At 44.7% G+C, this 27,658-nt stretch overlaps 1 protein-coding gene across 1 annotated transcript in view; it reads right to left on the reverse strand.

The window, feature by feature from the left end:
- Window positions 1–5,368: 5,368 nt before the first annotated feature.
- FBXO32 (F-box protein 32) overlaps window positions 5,369–27,658 on the reverse strand; it is a 33,814-nt gene continuing 11,524 nt past the window's right edge. Inside the window, exons 2-9 of the mRNA XM_060277646.2 lie at window positions 25,564–25,676; window positions 23,536–23,585; window positions 22,335–22,427; window positions 14,139–14,232; window positions 12,346–12,530; window positions 12,053–12,235; window positions 10,655–10,798; window positions 5,369–8,261 (exon numbers count right to left, since the gene is read on the reverse strand). Of these exons, the coding sequence (XP_060133629.2) occupies window positions 8,172–8,261; window positions 10,655–10,798; window positions 12,053–12,235; window positions 12,346–12,530; window positions 14,139–14,232; window positions 22,335–22,427; window positions 23,536–23,585; window positions 25,564–25,676 (952 nt within the window). The 3' untranslated portion in view covers window positions 5,369–8,171. The remainder of the gene's footprint in view (window positions 8,262–10,654; window positions 10,799–12,052; window positions 12,236–12,345; window positions 12,531–14,138; window positions 14,233–22,334; window positions 22,428–23,535; window positions 23,586–25,563; window positions 25,677–27,658) is intronic.

Consider the following 27,658-nt stretch of genomic DNA (forward strand, 5'->3'; position numbering starts at 1 on the left):
GGAGTACAGGAATTAGCATGTGGGAGCAGCAGTAGAAAACAGAAATGTGTGTTCGTATGTGAAATCCCTCTGTGCATTGCAGAAATGCCACTTACTCCCTTCCCTTTAGTGAGCCTTTTCTTAAGTAAACATGTTGCAGACTGCATTCCTTTGGTGTGTGTGTTTTTGATATTTCCTGCAACTTCAAAATACAACTCAAAAACAAAACACTGCTTCCCCCACCCCTGTAGGCTGTGGACTCAGCAGAAAGAGGTTTACCCTCGCCATATAAGAAATATGATCCGGCGTATAAGACGACCCCTGACTTTTGAGAAGATTTTCCTGGGTTAAAAAGTAGTCTTGTACGCAGGAATATACAGTATATATCCATTCATTCCACAATGCAGGGTATTTCCTATGCAATACTTCCCTAGATCTCCCCCACTCCATCACAACTGTCTAGACGCATCTCCAAACTACCATTAACCCTGAGTCCCGTCGTTGTGTTAAAAATAGCAGATGTATAAGCATGAAGCTTGCGGTGACAGGAAAATGGTAGGTTGCGCCCCAGTCCCCACAAGCCAGTTATTCTGAGGAAAGAAACATTTAATTTGCAAAAAAAATAAATCCTGAAATGAGTGCAGCAAAGCATGCCTCGTTGACAACGAGGTTGCAAAAAGATATTTCAGCAGGAGAGTGATTAGCATTGTAGAATATAGTTGTTTAGTCGTGTCCGACTCTTCGTGACCCCATGGACCAGAGCACGCCAGGCACTCCTGTCTTCCACTGCCTCCCGCAGTTTGGTCAAACTCATGTTCGTAGCTTCGAGAACACTGTCCAACCATCTCGTCCTCTGTCATCCCCTTCTCCTTGTGCCCTCAATCTTTCCCAACATCAGGGTCTTTTCCAGGGAGTCTTCTCTTCTCATGAGGCGGCCAAAGTATTGGAGCCTCAGCTTCAGGATCTGTCCTTCCAGTGAGCACTAAGGGCTGATTTCCTTCAGAATGGATAGGTTTGATCTTGCAGTCCATGGGACTCTCAAGAGTCTCTTCCAGCCCTACAATTCAAAAGCATCAATTCTTGGGCAACCAGCCTTCTTTATGGTTACTCTGGATTAAACCACAGTTACTCTGGATTAAATATAGTTACTCTGGATTAAATCACATCTGCACCAAAAATCTTGATTCAGTCAATACTTTTCAGGGTGGGGCAATGCACGTTTAGGCATTGGTTTGGACAATGATCCACACACACACACAAACACCAACTCCCAAAAGTGCACTTCACATCTGACACAATGCACATGCGTTTTGTACAAGTGCAGAAATATCACATATAACACAGCCCCAACTCTGACTTAAGGGTTGCAGAATGTGAAACACAGTTGGTAAAGGTTACCTTTGAAGCTGCATACCTTTTATCCTAATGTCTCTTCTGTGAACAGGACAGGAATTACGGCTTCCAATCTCTGCCCGCACAGATTCATAGAGTTGCGGACTGCTGATGGGGAGATTGACAGAAATCCCTCCCCTCTTGCATGAATAAAAGAGCTGGTAAAACTTGATTTAAAACAAGTTATTTTAGGGAGGAAATCCCAGAGAGAATTGTTAAATGTTTAATCATAATAATAATAATATGCATGTTTTTAGTGTTTCACACATTTGGGGACAGATCTAGCTCTTCAAACATTTCTTTGTAAGCGTGAAAGCAAGCAGTTTATTTCTTCAACAGCAAAAAAGTTTTTTTTAAAAAAAAATGCAGAAGAGCAATATTAGAGATTTTCAGCTTATCTAAAACTGTGAAATGTTTGGACTGATATGTAAGAACATGAGAAGACCCTTGGCGGATCATGTCAAAGGCCCATCTAGTTCCAGCATCCTGTTCTCACAGTGGCCAACCAGATTCTCATGGATATTGTAAGTGGGGAGGAATGACTTAAATAAAAGTCGGAAGAATGCAGAGACACAATACATTTGAGTTGTCCCCATAGCTAGGTGAGCATGGGAGGGGGGAGGAGAGGGAGAGATAAAAGGGAGTGAAGCAAACCTTGGGACTTGGGTCAGGTTTGAGTCAAGCAGACAGGGAAAAAATACAACATTCATAATTTCTGAACATTTTATTTATAATTCAGTGTCAAAAAAAGTTTACAAAAAAATTTTTTTTACATCACTGCTTGTTCCAAACAGTTGTAAAAATCAAAAACGGCTGAACATGCAAGAAAAGAATGTGCGACATTTATATGAACAGATTTTTAAGCACCCCATTATACTTAACACAAAAAGGGTTTTAAATACACAATGTATGCTTTTCAACCTCTGAACCACTCCATTGAGCTACATCAAAATAAACCTTTAAGTTTCCTCTTTTAGACAAATATAGGCAGCTATATATTATTAATGGCAATGGAGTTCTTTAAAAAAAAACCACCACGGTTTTCTTTTCTTTTTTTTAAAAAGAAAATAATTCATTCTTGAGCTGGCCTATTGGCATGATGTAGAGTGAAATAAAACTTTTTCTGTCAAGACAGTACGCGAGAGAGAAAAGGGCAGAAGGAGCCAGAGGGCCAAACGGATGCCTCTCCCTTTTCCTCAGTTTCCAAACAATGCATGATTCTGAACGGATGGAACAATTCTTATTTCTATAAGGCATTACGACGAAGAGCTGTTACCCCCCCCTGCTTTACAGAGGCTGCAACTGAACTCCACTGATGCCAACATGCATTGTTGTGGCATCTTTGGTGCAGCGCAAGGATGGGCAACCTGTGGTCCTTCAGGAGATTTTGGATTATCCTTGACATGTTGGAGGATAACAGGTTCTCCATCTCTAGTGTACAGCCACAAATCCCAGCCAAAGTCTTCTGGAGAAGATCTGCAGGTAACCAACAGGGTCATTCTGGAGTAAAGGGTTCTGAGGGCTTTCCCCAACACCCACTAATCCCAAACACCCAAAATCAAAGATACATTGAACATGAGGATGGAGGCCCCTGGATGTAGGAATGCTACAAGGGTCTTATGGCTGTATCTTCAGGTTGCTGTTCTCCATCCATTCAGGGAAGGAGAAATCTGTCCATTTTGGTTCTCCCAAGTTTTCTTTCTTTCTTCCTTTTTTAAAAAAACCACCTCAAATTCAGTTCTCCCCTCTTCCAAAACATTTTGCAATTGCTTTTTTAAAAAATGCTCATGAAAACCCACCAGTATTTCCATGCTAATTTCTCCTAATAGGTGCACACATTCCCTCCCCCTAATCAATCTCCTCTTAACAGAATGTATTTCCGCACACATCACAATGCAAAATTTCAGGAAAGTGCAAATTTCAAAAGATGGCTTTGTTCCGAGTTCACGTATTGCTTCAAGATATTTGCTGATGGGGAAAATTTACCTTTAAATGCTAACTGGATCGAATTGCTCTCCAATTCCCGGCTTTGGTTAAGGTTGGGGGGGGGGAATGCACATAAGCCGTGTGATACAAGTGGGCCGGAATGGAGAGGACTGCTAACGTGATGAGCCTTCCAGGTCGGAGATGGGAAGTAGAATATGCCTGGAACAGGGAGAGAATTCCGTTGGGAGAAATTTGTGGAAGTGGATCTGAGATTGTCATTCTATTTGCTGGGTGTTCTACAGAAGGGAAGCCTATGGTTTTATCCTCTCATCAAAGAGAACAAACCCTACCCATTGATTCCAATAAGAAGGAAAGCCAGCTGCAGGGCCAGTGAACACTCCTCACTGTCCCAAAGTCACGTCCGCAGAATGACCCATGGCACCCCTCCCCTAATTCGCCTCTGCCTTTTTGTCCTCTTTACCACCAGAGCTCCAATTTGGGGGGAGGGGGAGCAACAGCACAGGCATAGGCAAACTCGGCCCTCCAGATGTTCTGAGACTACAACTCCCATCATCCCTGACCACTGGGTCCTGTTAGCTAGGGATGATGGGAGTTGTAGTCCCAAAACATCTGGAGGGCCGAGTTTGCCTATGCCTGCAATAGCACCAGTACTTTCCATGGTGGCTGGGAGTACCCCGCTCTATTGAGAGCAGATTTCCTTCTCTGCCCACAGAATACGAGATCGGCCATATTGTATGGCCCTTGGGACACTCCGAGGAACCATGTGATTGTGCACCCAAGTTCGTTAACCCTGAAATCAGTGGGCCTTAAGTTCATCAGGATCAAGCCCATTGCCTTCAAGAGGTTTTCCCTACATTACATCACATTTTTACAGCAGTACTCCTCCAAGTGTACATTCCCAGAGTTATGTCGTTACAGATAGAGATTGTTCAATGGGTGAAAATCCAGCAACTGTATGCTCGTTGACTCGGTTCTGATGATGGAATGAGAAGGGTGCATTTCCCAGACACATCAGCATCTGAGAGCTAAAGCAGCTCTTTGTCTTTATGACAGCAGTTACATTAAAAAATGGGTTCAAAAAACAACCTTGTCAGTATTTTGCCTCATGTATGCCATAGGCAGAACTCCAGAATGCTTAACAATTTTTCTAAAATGGGGGTGTAGGGGGAAAGAGCTAATCTCATGTGCAAAAAAAAAAAAGGAGCATGACTTTAAAAGTCATAAAGGCATCACATTCACAGCAAATCATTGTTTTTGCCAACAAGTCAGCTAGTGAGAAGAGTGGTTTCAATTAAATATATGGGTTTATGGCAAGAGGCAAGAAGGGTCGTTAAAATGAGCCTTGCAACAGGTTGCACAGAAATCTGTGCCAATACCTCCCCCTTCCCCCGCCCGTACAGCAAGTGGATGGTTTCAAGCCCAGGAACATCACGTCAGTTTTACGAGAGACTTAACTGCACTTGGATAGATCCTGGTTTGTTTCAGCTTAAGCCATCCAGGGTCAGATAAGGAGGCAAAGTTACGTTAACTGTTGGGATGCACTCAAGGATGAGTGTCTGAAGTTGTACAGTACTACATACCCACAAGGTATCCACCCTACAGGTGTCCTAGCATCTGATTTTATGTCATACAGATGAGGAGTCCATACTTGCCAACCAAACTGCTCCCAAAATGACCTGTGGTGCCACTGAGGGTTTTGGGTCACCTGCACCATATTGCCATGTGGTAAGGAGGATTCTGCCGTACGAGTGCCCACATGCCGTAGAACCCATTATAAAGAGCCTATTTCCTGGGCACATATTCAGGTAGAAAATGCATGTTTTTCGACACATGAAAGAGATTCCGATTCATCCAGTAGCTAAACAATAACATATACAAGGTGCGTACAAAACTCCCGCAAACAACGGGTGGAATAAGTGCTTCTCTAGCATACAACTCACACATTTTGTAAAAATAAAGTCCTATCCTAATATAAACCAGGGGAATTTGTTTGCCAAAGGCTAGTTTGGATGTAGGAAATGCTCAATAGGTCCAGAAATGTTACCCTACCATTTTTATTTTAATGGGCTTCATGATAAAAACGAATCGGCACACCACATGTAAACAATCCCTTTAGTGGTCGCTGGCGCCCATTGGTACTGGTAGGGCAGAAGGCAGGGAGGCCAACAGTAGGTGGCGCCAGAGCCCATGGCAGGCACAGCTAACTCATTATAGGTTTGCCCCCACCCTCTCCGCTACCAAGTTCTATCATGGCAATGCCGAGACCATGGAGGAGGATGCCGATAGCCAGTGGATGCAAGTAAGAAAGGAGATCGCATTGGCTGAGGGAAGACAGGATGTTGGTGGGACAACGTCCCATGCACCCTAAGGGACCACTGAATCTTCCCCCCTCTTTCACGCATCGTCCAAACACCAAAAGCCACTTTCTGCTTACACTCAGACCCATCCTCTACTCTCCTAAACTATATAGGCTGCTAATTTCAATTCCTGAATGACCCAACCACACGGCAAACGTATCCGTTCCATAACAACTTATATTGTACCAACTCCTCGCATCAACCACCACCACTGCCTCTGCTCTCACTTCCCTGCTCCAACCTCACTTCATTTCCGCAACTTCCTGGCGCCAGCAATGCCCCTAAACAACCCTTACGGTAGCGTCATTAAAAACCTGTGTTTCTGTATTAAATCTTAGCCGGGGGAAAAAAGGGATTTTATGCATGCACCCTGCTGTCAGACTGTACCGTTGTTTTGGTTTACTGCTTTGAATAATACCAATAAAATGATCATCTTTTCCATCCCTGTGCAAGGAATTTCTCCTGTGTTTCAGCACCAAACCCAATACAGTATACAGGAGAAGCAGCTCCAAAGGGGAAGCGTTTTGACACGACACGGGGCAACTTTTGTCATGTTGGTTCTTTGGATAATGTAGCTTGTTTGAGTGCAGCTGTACCCTTTAGACCATGTGTGGTACCAACATAGGCTAAGCACAGATACATGTGCCTCATGGGGGTTTAGAGATTCTTCATGCACACAGCTGCCTGTGGTCTTATTCAAGCAAAAGGTAATAGCTAACCTATAGTTCTCTAGGCCACACACTTCTCAGAATCCAACATCAACACTTATTAGGGGGACAGAGGCGAGTCCTCCACCTTTGGTGGAGTTTTAGTGTTTCCCCTGCCATTAATTTAATACTGGGCCAGTTCTGCAAGGAAGGAGAAGGGCAGTGGTAGGGGCATCCACTTTGCAAACCGGAAGCCTCATGTTTAATCCCAGCAGGATCTACAGTTTGAGAGCAGGTGATGTGGAAGTTTCTGGTGGTGTGTGGGGAGGAGGAGGTGGTGGGTTCATGTCACAGGCACCCCTGTGCCTCCCCACAGCTGGATCTTCCACATTCAAGCTCCACAGAGCTTAAAACCCACATAGCAGAATGTATTGCACATTAGAGCTTGCCGGAGAACAGACAAGCGACGTCTCTTTGCAAAAAGCAAGGCTGGCTACACCCCTTTCACAGCACAGTGTATTTGTACGTGCTCAAAGTCAACCAGTGCTGGAGGCGACATTGCGGCTCCTTTGCTCCTCGCTGCTGCTGTTCCATCACGCTGAGAGCTAAGCCATGGTTTGCTTGCACATATTGCCTGAACCCGGGCTTGTGGTAAGGCTCTTCCACACAACCCGTAAGCTGTAAATCACAGGGCAGACCTTAGGGTACAGTTTGTGGTTAGTCTGGACCAACCATAGGCAAACGGCGCTCCAGATGTTTTGGGACTACAAGTCCCATCATCCCTGACCACCGGTCCTGTTAGCTAGGGATGATGGGAGTTGTATTCCCAAAACATTTGGAGGGCCGAGTTTGCCTATGCCTGGTCTGGACAGAGCTTAGCCATAAGACTAGGTTTGGAAGACATGCTAATCCAAACTATGGTTTAGTTCAGCACAGCAGCTGAACGACTCCAGAGGAGAAATGCAGCTGCGATCTCTCCCAATCCCATGCATTCATGCTAAGCCAGTTTGGGCTCAGTGTGACATGTGAACTTGGGCACTGTATTGGAGAGAGATTGAGAGCAACAGCAACAGCAGGCCTCCAGAATCTCCATCATTCTTTGTGTTTGTTGTTTTACCAGCCATCACAACAGGCCCACTGTTTTGCTAGAGCCTTTCTAAATTTCTGAGAACCAGGCTTTTCGAACAAAAGAGCAAGCAGACTCTTAAGCAGTAACAAAAAGGAGTTAAGTCTACTTTTGCCATCAACTTTCCCCCTTTAAATCTCTATCAAGTACAATTCACATTGCATATCAGGTTGGCTGCAAAGCTTTTCAGAGGTAGAAAATGGTGTGGTGTGTACATTTTACATTAGATTTTTATCTTAAAGGATAAAGGGCTATGCCCTTGTAAGCTACCGATTCTAAAAATGTCTTCAGTATAAATATCTATTGTAAACAAAACCCAGTGGGAAGTAGTTCAACAGCTTTAGCCTAATCGTGGTGTTTAATTTCTCTAGGCTTTGAAACCAAAGAGACATTTCAAACGGATGCAAAAAAATATATATAAATGAATTTCCTAAGCAGAATAAGGATTCTCCCCAGTTGCTTGCACTCAAATTCTTACAAAGCATCATATTTACAGTGTTTACACATTTATCAGTTCAATTGGAAGGCCGTATTCTCAAAGAGAGTTCAACGCCACTGAAGAATGACTCCCTTCGCTTCCTAAAAATCCTCTTGTCCTCTTGACTCAGGAACTCCACGGCCGTAATATTTACACACAATATACAGGTTGAGCGGGCTTGCTCGGCGGTATAAAGTGTCCCATCAGAATAGCAAAATATTTACACAGTGAAATGACTTGGGGATTCAAAATCGGAACAAGTTGATGAAGTCCTGGGGTGAAAGAGAAGTCGAGCAGCCCTCTGGGTTGTTTGCTGTGCATGGATGATCAGTGCCCTGGAAAGGAAGAAAATCTGGATGTATAGAGATGGTACCAATGTAGATGGCATATCTGTAGGTAGCTTAGCGACAATAAAACAGCTTACTTGCAGCAACAGGAGCTTTGCTGCTGCTGCTGCTGCTAGAGGCACAAGCTGCAAGCTCAGCCAAGTTACTCAGGCCGTCAAAGTAGTACAGTGGTACCTCGGTTTAAGTCATAGCTGCCAAGTCTCCCGTATTCCCCGGGGAACCCCCGTTTTTCCAGCTGCCCCCAGCCGAAAAAAGTGATTTTGTTTCCCCCCGGTTTATTCTGGCGCGGCGGCCATTTTGGAACTGGGCGGAGCATGCTCAGAAGCGACTTTTGATGCTGCTTTGCCCAGTTCCAAAATGGCTGCAGCGTGACTTCTGGTGCGACGGCCATTTGAAAGTAATGGGAAGTGGATTAATCTGTTCCAGACAGGTCCGCTGAGTACTTAAACTGAAAGTACTCACACCGAAGCGTACTTAAACCGAGGTATGACTGCACAAGTGGCTGTTGGTCCACATGCATCAGAGATGGGGAACTTGGAGCCTCTGGGCTACAACTCCCATCATCCCATCATCCCAGACCACTGGCCACGTTGGCTGGGGCTGATGGGACTTGGAGTCCAACAACAGCTGCATGCCCACGGCTTCCCTTTTCCACACCGTGGTCTTTTAAGTTTTAGGAAGTGCGCCAAAGCTCTCACATTGTCTTGCCGTCGTGGGCTATTCCCCCCACATCACAGCAACAAACATGGGTTTAAGGACACTGAGAGGAGTTAGGAAATCCCTCGCAGAGCTACAATTCCCAGCACTCCTAATAAACTACAGTTCTTGGGATTCTTTGGAGGATGCCATGACTGTTAAAAGTGGTATGAGACTGCTTAAATGTATGGTGGGGATTGTCAGTTTGCATTTCTTAGTGCAGAAAGTACTGATCTGATGTGTAGCGATCTTTCCCATTCTACTTAATTCAAGAGGGTTCCGGAAGCTTCTCTGTGTGAAAGAAACAAGCAGAAGGTTCATGATGTTTGGGTTATTCCTTCAGAGAAGCTCAGTACAGCTGCCTTAAACTACAGTCATACCTCATGTTACGTCTGCTTCAGGTTGCGTGTTTTCGTCTTGCATCCCACAGCAACCCGGAAGTACAGGAATGGATTACTTCCAGGGTTGCTGCTCGCGCCTGCGCAGAAGCGCTAAATTGCACTTCGCACCTGCACAGAAGCGCCAAATCGCGCTGCACGCCTGCACAGACACAGCACTTTGAGTTGCGGGCTTTTCACGTTACGGGTGGGCCTCTGGAATGGATCCTGTCTGTAACATGAGATACCACTGTAGTTCTCTTATCTCTTTCTGTCAAGGTCATGCCGACTACCAAAGTAAGGCCAGAAGGAGCCTGGGTTTCACTTTCTCTTCCTCTCTCTTTACCTTCTGGTGTGCTGTTCTGTACATAGTATGCTTAGTGTCAAGGTTTAGACTTATTAGAAGTTATCGTCAGTTTAAATTAAGTCTGCTGCAACTGGATTTCTTATGGACATTGCCAATCCTGAATGTATTGCATTTGTGACCATGATGTTCATTTGCCTTCAGTAGCAATAAAGCTCGGCTGGATGAAATATTAATTGCCTCTGGTCTATTTTTGGGGGGATCCTGCAACGTGTTTAAGTTTTTACCCTGCTAACTATACATTGGAATCTACTGTATATTCCTACGTATAAGACTACTTTTTAACCCAGGAAAATCTTCTCGAAAGTCAGGGGTCGTATTATATGACGGGTCGTATTTCTTATATGGCGAGTATATCCCAGACTCTATACTATAACTGGAGAAGTTTGGGTCGTCTTATATGCCCAGTCGTCTTATACGCCGGAATATACGGTACTCTGGATCAATATTGAGTAGAATTTCATGACAAGGATTGCCAGCTCACACTGATCCGTCTAGCTTTCAGTTTATCGCATAGCTGAGACCTCCACCCAACAGAAACACTTCCACCGTTGTAACACCAAGGAATGGTTCGTGAAAATGACTGACGTTTTGCAGACTAGGCAAAGAAACTAGAGGACAGGAGTCACCTAACCAGCCCCTGTGCAAGAAGGACTTATGCTCATGCAATGGGGCTCTCCAACCCCCTCCTTGCACCTCCATGAAATTGGCTCTGGTGGAAGTCAGGAGAACCTTCAGAACAAAGCATGGGGGAGGAGAGGGAAGATCATTTCATCTAGCAAGCAGAACAGCTGGGAGAGTCCAGCACTGAATTTCACCCAGAGTCCAAGAGATCAAGCTTTAAGACCCTTCAAGCAAGATGCTGCAATTGCAGTCCATGCAACATATCCTCTGCCCCAAGCTTAAACCTCCAGCCATCAGAGGATTTGGGACTGGCCACTTACCTTCCAAGACAAGATATGGCAGTGTCTACAGAGCTGCAAAGAATCGCCGTACTGCTCCTTCCTTGGGTAGCACCTCACAAGCTTGAAATACATCTTCTTCCAATCCAAATGCCCCTTCTCCGACATGATTAGCCGTTTACGAATCTGAAATGAAAGAAAGTCCCACAATGGAACCACAGGCCTGGGAAATTTGTCCAAGGACTGGCTAAGCTTAGGGCAGCTGCCACAGCTCAAGTGAGAGAGCCTCTGCTCTGCATGCGGAAAGTCCCAGGTTCAAATCCTTGGCATCTCCAGGTCTGGCCAGGCGGAGACCCTGAACGAAGCCCCAAAGAGCTGTTGGCAATCATCATAGGCAATACGGAGCTGAATGGATCCCAGTGATCTGACTCTGTATATGGCAGCTTCCTATTCTCCTATGGGCCACACAACAGTGAAACAAGGATCAGGCAAATCCAAGAACCCCCCCCCCCCGCCCACCGAGAGAATATACGCCACAACCAAGCAAATTAAACACCCAAGTGTGGCCTAAGTAGGAGACAGGAATAGTAGCAAAATTTATATAAAACTAGGATCGCTGCCTGCTCAATACTGTGAATTGTTCAGCGCGCCATAGGATATAAACTAGAATCTAAAGCAGATCCTACACAGGAAGGGGGAAATTCAGTTGTTTGCCATGGTGAGTTCTGCAGCAAGCTGTTTTTCCAAATGAGTGGGAGGGGGTCTTGTATCTTTGGTGGCAGAAAATGCAGATATCTTGTTTCTTTGGAGCCCCACTGTAGGACTTAAGAATGGTACAGGCATGCTCTCAGGAATTTTGCAGAAAAGTGGCAAGTACCTTCAAGACCCAAGACTAGCCTGGGCAGTATGGATGGACTAATCTGTCAAGTTAGGTTGCTCATATTTCCAGTCTTAAATTTAGTTATTCACATCAAAGTTTACGTGTGTGTGTGTGTGTGTGTGTGTTTTAAAAAGTCCTCCTGAAAATCTATCAGAGTGTAAGTGCTAATTTTGCCTAACACACACACACACTTTTATCTGCAATGTTGACTCATTTACACTTTTTTTGCAAAGCAGTTTTTTTTTACTAAAATGCAATGCAACTCTGCATGTTACCATCACTAACATATTCATTTCTGCAAACATTTGTTTGGTTGAAGAGCTGCACAGCAAAATTCAGAACAGTGTGATTTTTGACAGAAGTCTGTTGTGGTTTGGTTCGTGTATTGTATCAGAAACTGAGTGTTACATAGGTTTGCCTTTAAACGCCTAATTCCTCCTGCTTCCCGACCGGGCAGTAAAACTAAACAAAACCCTGGTCTTATTTTCAGTATTTCCGCTGCTTCTGTGATCATCACTTTCCCCACAGATTACAAGATTACAGCAGCCTGTTATTATTACCTGTCTGTCTGTGAAATGGTAGTGACAAAGCTTTTTCCACAGCAGCCGGTCCTCACTGAGCACCTGAAGACTTGGAGCTACTTGCCCAAGGCTCACCAGGTCTCTCCCATCTGTCAGGCGTTGCATGATGTTCAGTTGCAAACACAAGGGCAGGTCTGTAAAAGTCAACCCCTTAAAGGCAGGCTGGGAAGGAAAAGACAAAAAAAAAAATAAGGTGTGAAAAGAGCTTCGTGAAAGAGGAAAGAGGCAACATTTTCAACAAGAAAACAAACAAGGCAGGATACTCCACTCACCCTGGTGATTTGGATATTGTTCAGCTGCTGCTGCCAGTGAAGAATCGTCTCCATCCTATGGACCCACATGTTGATGTTGCCAACCAGGACAGACTTGCCAACGCTTTGGACCAAAGTGCACAGAGACAGGTACAGAGTCTGCAGCAGTTCCCTGATTAGCCTAATATTCTGCTGATCCTCCAAGACTTTTTGAGTAGGAAAAGAAAAGAGAAGGAGTGAAATTAGACACAAAGACGACGAAAAATGGTAAAGAGGCACGCATTCTGTTCTTAGCAGTGAGACCATACTTGCTTATTGTCCTTTGACTCCAGGAATATGTGGCTCCACCTCAGACAGCAGGGGATGGCTATTCCAAAGCCTTTCCTCCTGAACTCCCTTGTCCATGAAAAACAGTTGTGCATCCCACACTTCTGGCCCTGAACATCCTAAGGGAGCCTGTAGTGCAGGTACCAGGACTAAGTAAGGCCCCATCTGCACTATACATTTAAAGTGCTAGCATAGCACTTTAAACCGTCATGGCTTCCCCCAGAGAATCCTGGGAACTGTGGTTTAATGGTACTGAGAGGCTCCTATTCCCTCCTCTTACAAGGCAACCGTTCTCAGAGTGATTTAATTATCCAAACCTCTCCCCAGGGAACTGTGTGAGAGAGGAACAGGTATATCCTAACAACTCTCAGCATCCTTAAACTACAGCTCCCATGATTCTTTGGGGCAACCATGATTACGTAAAGTGGTATGATACTGCTTCAAATGCTTAGTGCCCAGGATTCAACAGCCAGTCAGGTAGGCTTCTGGCCTTAGAATCGGGAGAGTTGCCATCTTAATCCTTTGTCATGTAGCAAAACGACATGGGCCAGACCTGGCTTCTATGGGATCTATGCGAGGTCACCTCTAAACTCAGTATTTTGTGAGAGGGATCCAAGCGCATACTTGAAAATTAGCTTTGCGCAATTGAAGTGGACAAAAGTGTCCCGTTGTCCTAGCTCAATGAATACTGGACTTTTACGCAGTTAGGAAATCTATTTTCTTTTTATTTATTATATTCATATGCCACCTTTTCTTCCAAGGAGCTCAGTGTGGTCTACATGGTTCTCCTCCTCCTCCCCAGTTCACCCTCACAACAAACATATGAAGTAGGTTAGGCGACGAGATGGCAAATGGCCAAAGGACACCAATGAGCTTCATGGCCGAATGGCAGCATTTGAAACTCAGATATATAGTCTAATTGCCAAATGGCATTTTAAACCTAGGCTGAGTCACCACAATGTAATGTCTAGGTTCCATTTCCCCCCTCAGCGGGATGATGATGATCATTATCCATCTAATTTCTACACCACTTTAACTCACAGCAGTTTACAACACATTAAAACATCAAACAAAACTATCCAGACAAAACAAACTCAAGCTTCAAGGAAAATATTTCAGATCCTTCTCTGACATTTTGCTTCCCTGTCGCCAACCAGGCATCCCGAGATCTCCACATGGTCGCAAACTGGACCCGCGCCAGTTGCAAAACATGCCATGCTCCCGGCTAATTTCTAACACTGCCAAGTGGGGATTTGAACCGTGGTCTCCCAACACTTTGGCTCTGGGGAAATGCACTGAGAAGTGTGGGATGAATAAAGGAAGACATAACCATAGCACGAACAAACCAGGACGAATGTTCATCATTGAAGGACCTCTATTTGAACCAATCAAATGTTCAACAGCCAGCTCATCTGGAGGAACCCATAGCCTATTGCTTGTGAAGTTGGTAACCTTAGTTTTTGCACCTCGCCGCTTGTTGCCTTTACCTTTCTGCACTACTTTTTCCAAGATGTTCATAAAGTTTTTCTGGGCAATTCCACTCAGTGATGTTAGCTGAGACTTTGCTATCAGCTCCAACAGCTGTGGATAAAAATAAAGACATTCAGCCTTAAAGAACACAAAGGCACTTTTCTAATCTTAGCTTCCTGGTCATGTGATGCACAGTAAAACAGTTCCGATGCTTGTTTGTTGCTTGACACTCTCTCTCTTTTGGAGGAGGGAATGGATAGACAAGAGCGCCAGAAAGGAAAGACAGATGCAGGAGCTTAAGCGATAGCAATCTTTCTGCCTCTTCTCGTTGGCTTAATTACTAAGCTAAGTCATTAAAACTGACAGCAGGGGAGAAAAATAGATTGTGGTCATCTAAGCTGCTTTGCTGAACATGGAAGCATCTTAACCACAAAGAGCGATGTGGGCAATTGAGTGCTTTTGCTACAGCAAGCAACTATATTTTGAGGTTCAGCTGCAGCCTCCAAAGGCAGCTACATTTTTTTTAAAAAACTTGGGGGACACACTCGTTTCCGAAACATCCTTTGATATTTGCTATAGCACTAAACATAACTTCATGCACACCAGGGTCCCTGCCCCCTGGGAGCTTGCAATCTGAATTTCACAGGAAATGCAACAGGATGGGAAGGGAGTGACAAGTGTAGCAATGGATTGTTATGACCAAATGCAGTGACAGAATATGTAAACTCAGTTGGAGGACTAAGGGGGTAGTCAGACTTCCAAGGCAATGGAAGATATTGGTCCTGATTCAGCAGGGCATGCACACATTGCCAGCACGGATCAGATGCTGGTGTCTGTCATCCCTATTCATAGATAGTGATAGGTCCTCTCATTTGTATTGTGACACAGGGAATGTGCAATAATGTGTGTATTGGCCCAAACTGCATTAAAAAGTGTGCCCATTGGGAGAAATCCACATCGTTAACAACGACATTTATACACCACCTCTTAATAAAATATCTCAGGGTAGTGTACAACATTAAAAACATATTTTATGGAACATACAGTCAAACCTCGGCTCACGCCTACCTCGGCGAGCGACCGCTTCGGCGAGCGACTGCCGCAGACCCAGAAGTGTTTACATCCGGGTTCCACGGCGTCGGATGCGCAGACGCGATCTGTGCAGCTTGCGCATGTGCAGAAGTGATCTGTGCAGCGCGCACGTGCGCAGAAGCGCTCTATCGGCACTTCGTACACGCGCAGAAGCATGCCTTTGGCGAGCGACTGCCTCCGCGGAACGGATTGCGGTCGCAAACCGAGGTACCGTTGTAATAACAAAGACATAAAACAAAGCATAGTACTGTAATGGACAGCAATATGATAAAATAATCAAAATAACAGCCCCTCCCAACACCTTTAACAGGCATAGATTATTCAATGGCTAAAGGCCTAGGTAGAGAAAAATGTTTTTGCCTGGCACCTAAATACATGTAACGATGGCACCAGGCGAGCCTCTCTGGGGAGAGCATTCCACTGATGGGGAGCCACCGCAAAAAAGGCCCATTCTCATGTTGCCACCCTCTGAGCCCCTCGGGGAGGGGCCTCGGATGAGAACAGCAGGATCTGGGTCAGTTTTCATAGAGGGAGGCAGTCCTTAAGGTATTGAGACCCTGATCCGTGTAAGGCACTAAAAATGCTGGTGAATTTCCACAAGGACCTTTTAAAGGAAAAAACTCTCAAACTGATTTGGAAGTGTGGAGATAATGAAGCTACGATTAGAAAAACGAGAAAATGTACTTGACCGATTCACTTATCCCTAGTGAGAAGGGATTTCCCCTCTCTTTTAACCCTCTAGAGATGCTATTGCAGCCACAGATAGTTGCAGTGGAAAACAGGGAACAGGTAAGTTTCCTTCCTCGAACCTCCCCATGTCAACGTATCTCAGGATTTGAGCCAGTGTCAAAAAGGCAAGATCTCTGCTACAAGAGCTAAAAGGAACCTGCATGTACAGATGCAGTATAACTTCATGCCCCCCCCCAAACTCCATGTCCTGTTCCTGAATTGGCACTTTGCTGCCTGTTGTTGGAACAACAACAACAACGGCAGGCAGTTTGGACTTGCGATGAACCCGGCAAGGAAATTCCGACCATGTTAAAATGATAAAACACATCAAGTCATGGGTTGAAAAGTGCTTTGCCCAGTGGGAAGAATGATAAGAATTTGTTTGCACTTATCAACGCCTTTCTATAAAGTCAGAACACATGGGACAAGGAGGAAAGGGGGGGGGCGTGGAGGGGAAGAACAGGAGAAAGAGATCGCTTCAGCTGCTCTCTCCTCTTACACAGCGCTGTCACCACCGTGTGACTGTCAGCTCAAGGCAGAGAAGTGGCCGAGAGTGACTGATCCACTCTTCTGTTTATCTCCCCGGCCAACTTTGAACGTCAACAGATGGCTCTCCTACGTGAGCATTCTATTAATACCTTGCGCAGCCACATGACTGGTAGAAAAACCAAGGGAGACAGAGGAAAGGAGCCCTGGCTAATTTGCTAAGCCGTCTAACCCCGGCTAATCGGCTTCATTTCTATGACTCACCATTTCAGGGAAGTTAAAAATAAAAAAACCACATGAATACGCACACAGGTGTGCATTTTTCAAATAGCTCCGGATGGGCTAGCTAATCGCACACACAGAGACACGACAAGCGGAGTGATACACAGGCGCATGACATCGAGATGCTTTCAAACACGAAATCACACACTCATACATATCCAAAGCGGTACAGCCCTTCACAACTTGGGGTCCGTTTACCTGAGAGACTGCCTTACCCCATGCATGCCCAATCAACTTCTTTGATAAGGGGAATCAGCACTATTACAGGTGCCACGTAACACCTGTCCTGCCTCTGTTGCGGCAGCTACACTTTGGAACTCCCTGCCTATTGATATCAGTGCCCACTCTTTTTTTTTTTTGCTCCAGAGCTTTCCCTGTGAAAATCCCCTTTTTACAGCTGAATCAGGGGAAACAGCAAGTCGTGGAAAAACCAAATTGCTGTTTGCTCCAATTCAGCTTTAAAGAGCAGGTTTTTGTGGGGAAAGCTCCGGAGCAAAAAAAAGGGGGGAAGGGGTGCTCATACAAGGGGATTTAAAGCACTGACCTCTGCCTAGAAAGATTAGTGCAAAAGGTAGGTGTAGATAAGCCCCAAGATCATCACCTGAGGTCCTTCTCCAGGTACACAGCTATCAGAAGTTAGATGAGCAGAGAGCCTTTTTAGCCATGACAGCCTGCCTTTGAAGGGGAGCCTCCCCGATTAATTTTGCATATCACACAAAGATCTCTAAATTTGCTCAGACCTTTTAATGTTCTTTCTGCTGCTACTCGCTGATATTTTGTTAGTAAATTTTATAGGTTTGTTATTTTTTTTTATTAAAAAATGTTTACTTTCTTAAGGCAGTAAGACTTCCAAGTTCACCAAATCCGAAGAGAGGATTAAGGGATATCTTATATTTGAAAGTTGTTATAGGCTATAGGTGTAGAAGTAGTGGTTAGTAATTAAGAAAATTTATGGAAATGAATTAAATAGATAATGAAAGAAACAATGAAAGGATAAGATATAGAATGTGGTAAAAATTATGATTTAGAAATTGCTAAAGATGAGATACAATGAAGCTCAGAAAGGGGGGATCTGAGGAAGTCACCCTAAAATGTTAAGATATTTGAAATGAAGAAAATTTTGTATTGTTTTTGTTGTATTGTTCATTTGTTAGTGTTTATTGTGTTGTGTTATGTTTTTATTGGATTATGTTGTGTTATTATAAAATTAATAATTTTTTTAAAAAGGGAAACCTTAAACAAGAGTCAGTAGAGCATGAGTCTCTTAATCACAGGGTCATGGGTTCGAGGTCCACACTGGGCAAATGATTCCTGCATTGCAGGGGGGTTGTACTAGATCACCCTCGTGGTCCCTTCCAACTCTAATTCTTTGATTCTATGAAAACAAGATTTTTATTCTCTCTTATACCCTGTATGATCATTGCAGCAAATATTGTGTTCTGCTAGATAAAGACCCCATCCATTGTCTTCTTTTGCCTCTGGCCCCGCCCATCACAGGTACAGGGGTACCCAGAAAGTTGTCCAAATGGGAATGTGATCCTTGTTATGGAAAAGGCTCTTCGCCTCTGTTGTCCTACCGTAAAACTTTAAAAGCCAATTTGGCCCACAGGATCCTGGGGTATGTGGCTGACACCTCCAAGCGAATGGTGTTAGCCTACGTGTAAACAAAAAGTGAGCCAGGACCTTCTCCCCGTAACACAACACCTCTGGAATAAGTTCCTTTGGATTTCCCCTTGTAAATTAATACACACATTCTTTCTCCTGCTTTTGCAGTGCGGGCGAGTGAGCACTTGCAGAACATTGCTTAAGAGCACATCACACGGCAAATTCTTCTGGAGTAAGGAATCTGTCACTGTCATCTGCCTATACATAATGCCCCAGACAGCCAAAGCTGTCTGAAATGGGACAGTTTTGCAGGGCAGGAGGAAGAAGGAAATAAAAGGATACACTTGGGCTCCGGTTCAAATAAAGTGGCCTCCATTCTAACTAACTGGCTTTATTTCTAGGACTCAAAACAGGAGAGGCACATATGTGTGCATATGCATGGAGTGTGATTACCTTGCCAAACAGGCTTTCATCTTTTAGTCCGGGCCTGTTAAGTATAATTGTTCAATTCACACTGAAATGGGGCATGCCTGTGTGTATTACTGAAGGGTTCAACATGGGGATTTTCAATTAAGTTCTCTGGGCTCCTAGATCAGGCATGTCAAACCTGCGGCCCTCCAGATGTTTTGGCCTACAACTCCCATGATCCCTAGCTAGCAGGACCAGTGGTTGGGGAAGATGGGAATTGTAGGCCAAAACATCTGGAGGGCCGCAGGTTTGACATGCCTGTCCTAGATGGTTTGATAATTGACTACTGTTGTTCTCTGCTAACTAACACGTGAGTGTTTAACCTTAAATCACATGAGAGGTATTGAATTGCAAATCACCATCTTGGGGAGTTGGTCTTTGTCTTTTGTTCCTGGGCTCCGTGGGAGAAGGATGTGCAAATGAATCACTCCGGGAGCTCCACAGCCTTGGGGCTGGAATGCTGGCTAATGGCACCTGTGTGAAAGAGAGCTATGTTTCTCAGCTCTGATTATATGTAATGTTATTCCTAGGAAGATGCTGAACCTATGCCTTGGAAGGCATGTGTCTGATGGAATTATTTGGAAATATCTTTGATCACTTTTGTTCTCTTTTGAAGAAAGTTCTGCAAGTAAACCTTTGAATAATATCTAATGGGTCTGGACAAAGTTTTATTCCAAAAGGAGTCAGTTTTCATGCATCCAACTGCTTCAAGCTGCACAATATTAACACCTGCAGTATGGCCTTTAAAGATATATGTTTGCTATTAATGAGTGCACAGGGAAATTGTGTAAGAATGCTTTTAAGTATGCAACTTGACAGGCACCTGTTTGAAGCGGTAAAATCTTGCATGGACTGTTCCCTACTGCCCTGCTCAACATACAAATGAATTATAAGTATGATCTATCTATCTAATCTATCTATCTATCTACCGTATTTATCTATCTATATAGAAGCAGCTTCTAGTTGTGGGGTGGGTGGGTAATGTATTTATTTCATAAAATTTATACATTACTTGATTGTAAAAAAAGAAAGAGAGAGAAACTTCAAACTGGTTTGCATAGAGGTAAAACCATCAAACATTTGCATTCCTCCAAATCACACTCCTCATCCTAATTGCACCAGAAGCACTAAAAAAGTGCCAGAACTTCTGCTCTTTTTAAAACTCTGCCTCCCCCCTCCATAAAAAACCCTTCTGGCCCAACAGCTAAAAGAAGAGGAGGAGGAGGAGGAGGAGGAGGAGGAGGAGTTTGGACTTGATACCCCGCCTTTCACTCCCTTTAAGGAGTCTCAAAGCGACTAACATTCTCCTTTCCCTTCCTCCCCCACAACAAACACTCTGTGAGGTGAGTGGGGCTGAGAGACTTCAGAGAAGTGTGACTAGCCCAAGGTCACCCAGCAGCTGCATGTGGAGGAGCGGAGACGCGAACCCGGTTCACCAGATTACGAGTCCACCGTTCCTAACCACTACACCATGCTGGCTCCCTAAAGCCAGCCCGATAGTCCCATAGACATGGCTTGAGCCAAAGGAGGGTTACTAGTCACAAAATAGCACTCATTTGCTGCTGCTTCCGCCTTGCAAGTGAATGACTCCAGGCATAGCAGAGGTTTTCCAGGCACAGGCACACAGGCAGCCACACCCCCTGCTCAGCCATTTATGTGGTATCTATGATGTGAGCTATTATTCACCAGGGACTTGGCTGATAGGATCAATTCATTTTTAACACAATGTTCTTGTTTGAGTTGCGGTGCTTGGGTGGAAGGTTTCGTTTTCTCTCTGCCAAACCAACAGCCAGTTTGAATTAGAGAGTTTTTAACTTCTAGGTACCACTCAGGAAGCTAAGAGGATTGGGTGGAGAAACACACACTTTTATGAGTTCTTAAATGCTGCAATTTCTAGATGTAAAGGACTTTGGAAATGCCCTAAACCAAGATCCATTCCGCACATTACATGCTGCTAATATTGTCCTCAGTTTTGTTTTTTAATCTTGTCTGAACGTTTTCCTGCAGCTTAATTTTTCTCTATTGCTACACTATTCTGTTTCTTATGACTGCTGCTGATTTAATATTTTTTAAAATGGTTTTCTAAGCCATTTTGAGGGCTCTTTGGGGCAGCCTATACATTTGAATACAGTGGTACCTTGGTACTCGAACGGCTTGGCTCCTGAACAAATCAGCTCCTGAACACCGCAAACACGGAAGCAAGTGTTCTGGTTTGCAAATGTTTTTCGGAAGCCGAGCTTCTGATGCGACTTCCGCTTGTGTGCAGGAAGCTCCTGCAGCTAATCGGAAGCCACACCTTGATTTTCGAACGGTTCCGGGAGTCGAATGGACTCCCGGAACAGATTAAGTTCAAGAACCAAGGTCCCACTGCACAGAGAAATTCATATTCTGGAGAATTAAGAAACTGGACAGACAGACAGACAGACAGACAGACAGACAGACAGACAGACATGTAAGGCAGGATTATTGCTGTGAGGGCTGATGGGAGTTGCCGTCCAACACATTCAGAGGGCACCAGGTTGGGAAAGGCTGGCGTGTTCCCTTATTACACCAAACCCAATCTTCTCTGCTCAATTCTGATCTGAAAAGCAGGTGGCGGGTAAGCCATTTCCTAAAATGCCATGCCCTTCCTGTTGTTCTGCCAACTCAATTTTTAAAAAGATCACATGCCAGTAAAAAAGGGGCAGTAGTTGAACTGAAGAGTTAAGAGTCAGAGGGACATCCCAAGATTTATCATGGCAAGTTTCCAGGTGGTGAGTCAGACAAGGGGAGAGAGCAAATTTCCTGCTTGGTATATATTGTGCAGTTCTCCACTGTAAGCAACTTCGTTGTTAACACACAAAAGGAAAGGAATATTTTAAAAAAAATCCAGGAGGTAGCCATGTTAAGTTTGTTGCAGCAAAAGGCAAGAGGGAGTCTTGTGGACCTTAAGGACTAACACAGTTTATTATGGGCAAAAGCTTTTTGTTAACTAGAACCCACTTCATGAGATGCATGGAGTTTGACCCACAGCTACTAGGTACTGGAAAAGACCCTGATGTTGGGAAAGATGGAGGGCACTAGGAGAAGGGGACGACAGAGGACGAGATGGTTGGACAGTGTTCTCGAAGCTACGAACATGAGTGACCAAACTGTGGGAGGCAGTGCAAGACAGGAGTGCCTGGCGTGCTATGGTCCATGGGGTCACGAAGAGTCAGACACGACTAAACAACAACACTAGGTACATACTACAAATGGGTAAAATGGAAGTGGAAGGGTTATAAAGGATGGAATTAAGTGGCAATGGAAACATTTTTTAAATTGTAGCCTGTGGCAATTCAGTTAAGACTCAACACATGGGAAGTCTGTCTGAAACGCACACTGGTGATCTTAAATCAAGGATGATGTCCACAAAAATCAACGAGACTACTCTTAAAAGGAAAAAAAACAACCCACAATTTAAAAGGCTATGATTTGCAGACACAGGTTGTTTTCTGTCTCGCCACTGGATTACCTGAAAGCTGTGGCGAGATTTAATAATTCAGCAGTCCAAGCCGTTCACCAACACTCACCCGTACAACATAGTTGAATCTCCTCGAGTCCAAGATGGCACTTGAAAAATCCAGCCTGTTGAATGCTTCTCCAAGAGTGCAATAGCCATGTCGCTGAGAGGAGGGTGGGTGGGAGAGAGAGCAATACCACAAGTGATTTATTTTTACTCAGAATCTGGAACAGAGGCAGTAACAGCATGCTCTTAAAACTAACACTACAGGCTGAGTTTAGATTCCAAAGGAATAGGATTCCTTGCTTGGCCTCACCAGAGATTGACCAAGCACCTGTGTTTCCCTTTCCCACCTCTCAACACCTTAATATGGTCCAAGAATTCCCAGGGCAGAGATATTCTTTCAAGCTCCACATCTGGAGCAATCGGATATAAACCAGGAGGCTTATCTTCTCTGAGTCAAACCAGAAATAGAAGCTACCTTATAATGGGTTACATTATTTGTCCTCTTAGCCCAGTATCTTTCATTCTGACTGGAAATGGCCCTCCAGGATCTCAGATACTGAATGATCTTTTGCATAACCTTCTACACATTCATTTAATTGGAGACTTCAGGATTTGAACCCATGGCCTTCTGCAAGCAGATCACGTGGCTCTTCGCCTGAGCTATGGTGCCATCACATCAGCCTCTAGTGTCCATGAACTTAAGGCATAGCCACACTTCCTCTTGTTCCTCTGCTCCCTTCCTGGGGAAAGCCACTCTTTAGTGCTCAATTGGAGCAAACAGCAATTTGGGATTTCTCTGGGTTGACGTTTGCTCCGATATAGAGCTCAAGAGCAGGTTTTCACTGGGAAAGGAGCAGGACAAGGAGGAAACTGCTTGCATGGGTCAAGCAGGACTGCAGATGAACCCTTAAACAGATTATCTATAATTTTAGCAAATAGGATAAAAAAAGGCAATCCAGAGGCACCAAGAGAATAATGCATTTCTGGGCTGAACTGGTAAAGTTGCAATCTCCTTGCACTGGGCAGTTCTCTAAGATATGTCAAGTCAAAAGTTGAAATACGATGCAACAGGCCACATTTGCTTCTACCTTTACTCATACTTAGGTTTGTTGAGAAATGACCCAGAACATGCCAAGAATGATTGTTGACTCAGCCCCTAAGCCATTTTGCTTATTGTAAATGGAAGCAAAGTGGGCTATTTTAGGCAGTTTTAAATAATAATTTTGAGCAAAGCTACAACGTTTCAAGTAATAAGGGATACTCACTTCTTTCGTGCTTCCTTTGTGCACGTAAATCCACTTTTCTTGGTGAAAATCTGTTGAAATGAAACCACATTTTCTTGATTTAATGCCATGCAAATGATGACCCTCGTCCCAATTTGCTTCAGTCTGTCACTGGTTGCCAATGATCACCACCACCCTGGCTTACATCAGATCTCATGGACGAATGAGTTTAATAAATGGATCAAATCAGAAGCATATCTGAAAGACCACTACATCCTTCCACATAGACCCTCTCAGGTGTTTAGGATTGCCAGAGAGGGCCTTCTTGATAGTTCCCTTGCCCTCAAAATTTGGAGAGGAGTAGTGGCCTAGTAGGGACCCAGGTGGTGCTGTGGTTAAACCACTGAGCCTAGGGCTTGCTGATCAGAAGGTCGGCGGTTCGAATCCCTGTGACGGGGTGAGCTCCTGTTGCTTGGTCCCAGCTCCTGCCAACCTAGCAGTTCGAAAGCACGTTAAAATGCAAGTAGATAAATAGGAACCGCTACAGCGGGAAGGTAAACGGCGTTTCCATGTGCTGCTCTGCTTTGCCAGAAGCGGCTTTGTCATGCTGGCCACATGACCTGGAAGCTATACGCCGGCTCCCTCGGCCAGTAATGCGAGATGAGCGTGCAACCCCAGAGTCGGTCACGACTGGACCTAATGGTCAGGGGTCCCTTTACCTTTACCTTTAGTGGCCTAGAAGAGGGCATTCCTTGTGGCAACACCTTAGCTGCAGAATTCCCATTGGTACTTACATTTTAACAAGAACAAAATAATAATAATAATAATAATAATAATAATAATAATAATAATAATAAACAGGAGAGGTGGCAGGGCTTTGGGATTCCTCAAAGACAGACCATGGGTCTTTGAAAGCACTTTTTCTTTGGGCATGGTGTGTTGGGAACCCACTCTGGGTTGTAGGCGCAAAAGCTTTGACCTCTATGGTGAGTCAACCCTCCCTAAGCCAAGCTCAAAGCTGGAAGATATTTAGCTCTCTCAGGAATTGCAGACACATACTGGCGCATATCCAACACAGCACTAAATAATCATACCGCCAGCACAAGGATTCCCGCTTCCACAAGGGGCCATCTCCTCTCTTCTCCTCAAATACATCCCCATCATATTTTCTGGAATTCCCCCAACCCCTGGGAGAAGATTTGGGGAGGCAAGGAAGGTGGGGGGAAAGTCCCATTGCGCAAGTGGGGATCCTTGCACAGCACTGCAGCTGGATACGAGCCATTAAATAAGACTCTAGGCCAGGCATCCCTAGGCCAGGCAAAACTGCGGCCCTCCAGATGTTTTGGCCTACAACTCCCATGATTCCTAGCTAACGGGACCAATGGTCAGGGGAAGATGGGAATTGTAGTCCAAAACATCTGGAGGGCCGAAGTTTGGGGATGCCTGCTCTAGGCAGTCTGATTAGAAAGGGAGTCCCCCCACTTCGAAAGGGTTCAAGTGAATGGTTTTATTCCCTCTCCCCCATGTGTTTTTAGACACCATCTTGTGGTTTGGGGGTGCATGTTTAAAGAACATTGGGGAAGGGGACTGGTTCAAGCTGTGGGGTTATGAATGTGCCAAGTGGGCTGGGGGGGGGAGAAGAAGCTGGAAACAGATCGCTTCCCCCTTTGCAAAATACAGTGGTACCTCGGGTTAAGAACTTAATTCGTTCTGGAGGTCCGTTCTTAACCTGAGGTACCACTTTAGCTAATGGGGCCTCCCGCTGCCACCGCCACGAGATTTCTGTTCTTAACCCCAGGTACTATTTCTGGGTTAGCGGAGTCTGTAACCTGAAGCATCTGTAACCTGAGGTACCACTGTACAAGTGACAAACACAGAGCAAAGATCCCAGGCATAAGATTCTACATTGCAATGGATGCAAGTTCTCTGGCTAAGGGTCAAAGCAGAAGTGCAAAGCTTCTCCAGGTTCAGAGGTCAATTCACTGAGCGAGAAGTTTGGGTTTTCTCCCGCCCCCTCTCCAAACACAGCTGTTTATTGTTATTAAAATAAAAATATCTCCCCAGCCTTACACTGAATCTTTGCCTTGTTGTTCAGCTGGTCCTTCTTTCTCTTCTTCGCAGCAACATCATAGTTCATGCTATTCAAAATATTCTCTTTATTGTAGTCCTCTTTTCTGCAGTAACTGGGGATGACACCAGAAAATGAAGGAGAAAGGTTTAATCTCTTCTGCAATCTGACTAATCTCTTCCCCAGCTCCATTAAGAGGAGCCTGGAATACAAACATAAACAGTTAAGTCAATATATGATACAAGATTGCCTCAGCAGCCTATTAACTTTTGGGTCTGTTTCAAAGAGATATAGCTTCTAAAAGCTAGGGATGGAGGAGAAACTGGATCCAGTTCACATTGAAAGCCGGCTCTACCTAATTCACATTTTCTGAAACAATACGAGAAGCACTACAGAATCAGCTTTCAAAATTCACAGTTCTCATGGTTTTCCAGCCAAGTAATGTGTGCAAAAATGCATATGCTGGGGGGAAAGCGTGCATCAAAATGCACACATAAGTGAAATTTAACATACAAAAATGTATTACGTTCGGGGAAATGGCTTTTGCCAAAATGTGTCTAGTAGGCAAAATTGCACACAAACCTGCCTATATGAAGGAGAGAGTCACTCTAAAATGCTGGTGAATTTTCAAACAGGTTTCTTTAAAAAAATAATAATAATTGCAAACTGATGCAGAAATGTGAAGAACCGAATTTAAGACTGGGAAAAATGAGGAAACCCAGAGAAACCAAAATGGACAAATTCTACCATCTCTCCAGGCTCCTATATTGCTGGTGGGAGTTGCAGTCCGGCAACCCCAGGAAGAACAGATCCCTTCCCTAAATCTTAGGTTTTGGATACTCGAGGAAACACGTCCTCCTTCATGAACACTCCCACACCTTAAGAATTTCACATGAGGCTCTGTTTGTGTTCCAGTCACTTTTGTGGGTGAGATCATTAAAGGATCATCAAAGCAGCAGCAGCAGCCTTTTAATGATCAACATCAACTGCTCTTTGGGAATTCCCCACCTAGAGCACCCAGGGAGGCTACCTCCCCCTATGCTTCCCTCTGCCAGTTTGATATTAATAAATAATGATAATATTTATTTATTGAGTTTATATACTGCCCTATACCTGGAGGTCTCAGGGCGGTTCACAGAAAAGATCACAACATATATAATCAGAATAACAACAACAACCCAATAACCCCCCCCCCCCCAGAAAAGAGCCACATTTTAGTCTGCCCCATCCAGCGTCCATTTCAGCGGACGTCCGCAGCAAACCCGGAAGTACTGGAATGGGTTACTTCCGGGTTTGCCAATCGCGCTTCACGCATGCGCGGAAATGCAAACTGCTCTGCGTGTGCGTGCAGAGTGGTGCTTTGTTGAGCGTCCTTTTCAGCAAGCATCCAGGGCTCCGGAACAGATTCCAGACTCAAAACATGGTACCACTGTATAGGATGCCAAACAGATCAACCAAAGGCCTGGTTAAAAAGGAACGTTTTTGCCTGGCACCTAAAGGTGTGTGATGAAGGTGCCTGGCGAACTTCCCCAGGGAGAGCATTCCACAGACGGGGAGCCACTACAGAGAAGGCCTGTTCTTGTGTTGCCACCCTCTGGACTTCTTGAGGAGGAGGAGGCACACGAAGGAAGGCCTCAGAGGATGATCTCAGGGTCCGGGTAGGTTCATGTGGAAAGAGGCGGTCCTTGAGGTATTGCAGTCCTGAGCCATTATCCCGAGATAATGGATTGGACCCGGTCCAAGTTAACTGAACTTCTGTCCTTCTGAAATCAGTAGGTTGAGTTAACCACAACTTAGGCCACTAACTTCTTAAGTTCTACTCTTGTGTAAAAGCAACATGCAAATAGGGAGAAGGATACTCTGCGCTGCTCTCCACTCCCCCCCAAAAAAGGTTCAGTCTCTGTGTGATTTAGGACTAGGTCCTTCCAGGGGCCTCCATTGAGTCCAAGAGGCTCCCCACTTCAGAAGATCACCCTCCAATTCAAGGAAGCTTCCCATCAAATGTTTAGAAGTTGTTGTTGCTGCTGCTGCTGTTCTTGATATTTATCCACCCCTTACCCTACGCTCACAGCATTAAAATGCAGTACTAAAAGCAGT

The sequence above is a fragment of the Zootoca vivipara genome, chromosome 8, assembly GCF_965207765.1.
Source record: "Zootoca vivipara chromosome 8, rZooViv2.hap1.1, whole genome shotgun sequence".
Taxonomy (NCBI): Eukaryota; Metazoa; Chordata; class Lepidosauria; order Squamata; family Lacertidae; genus Zootoca; species Zootoca vivipara.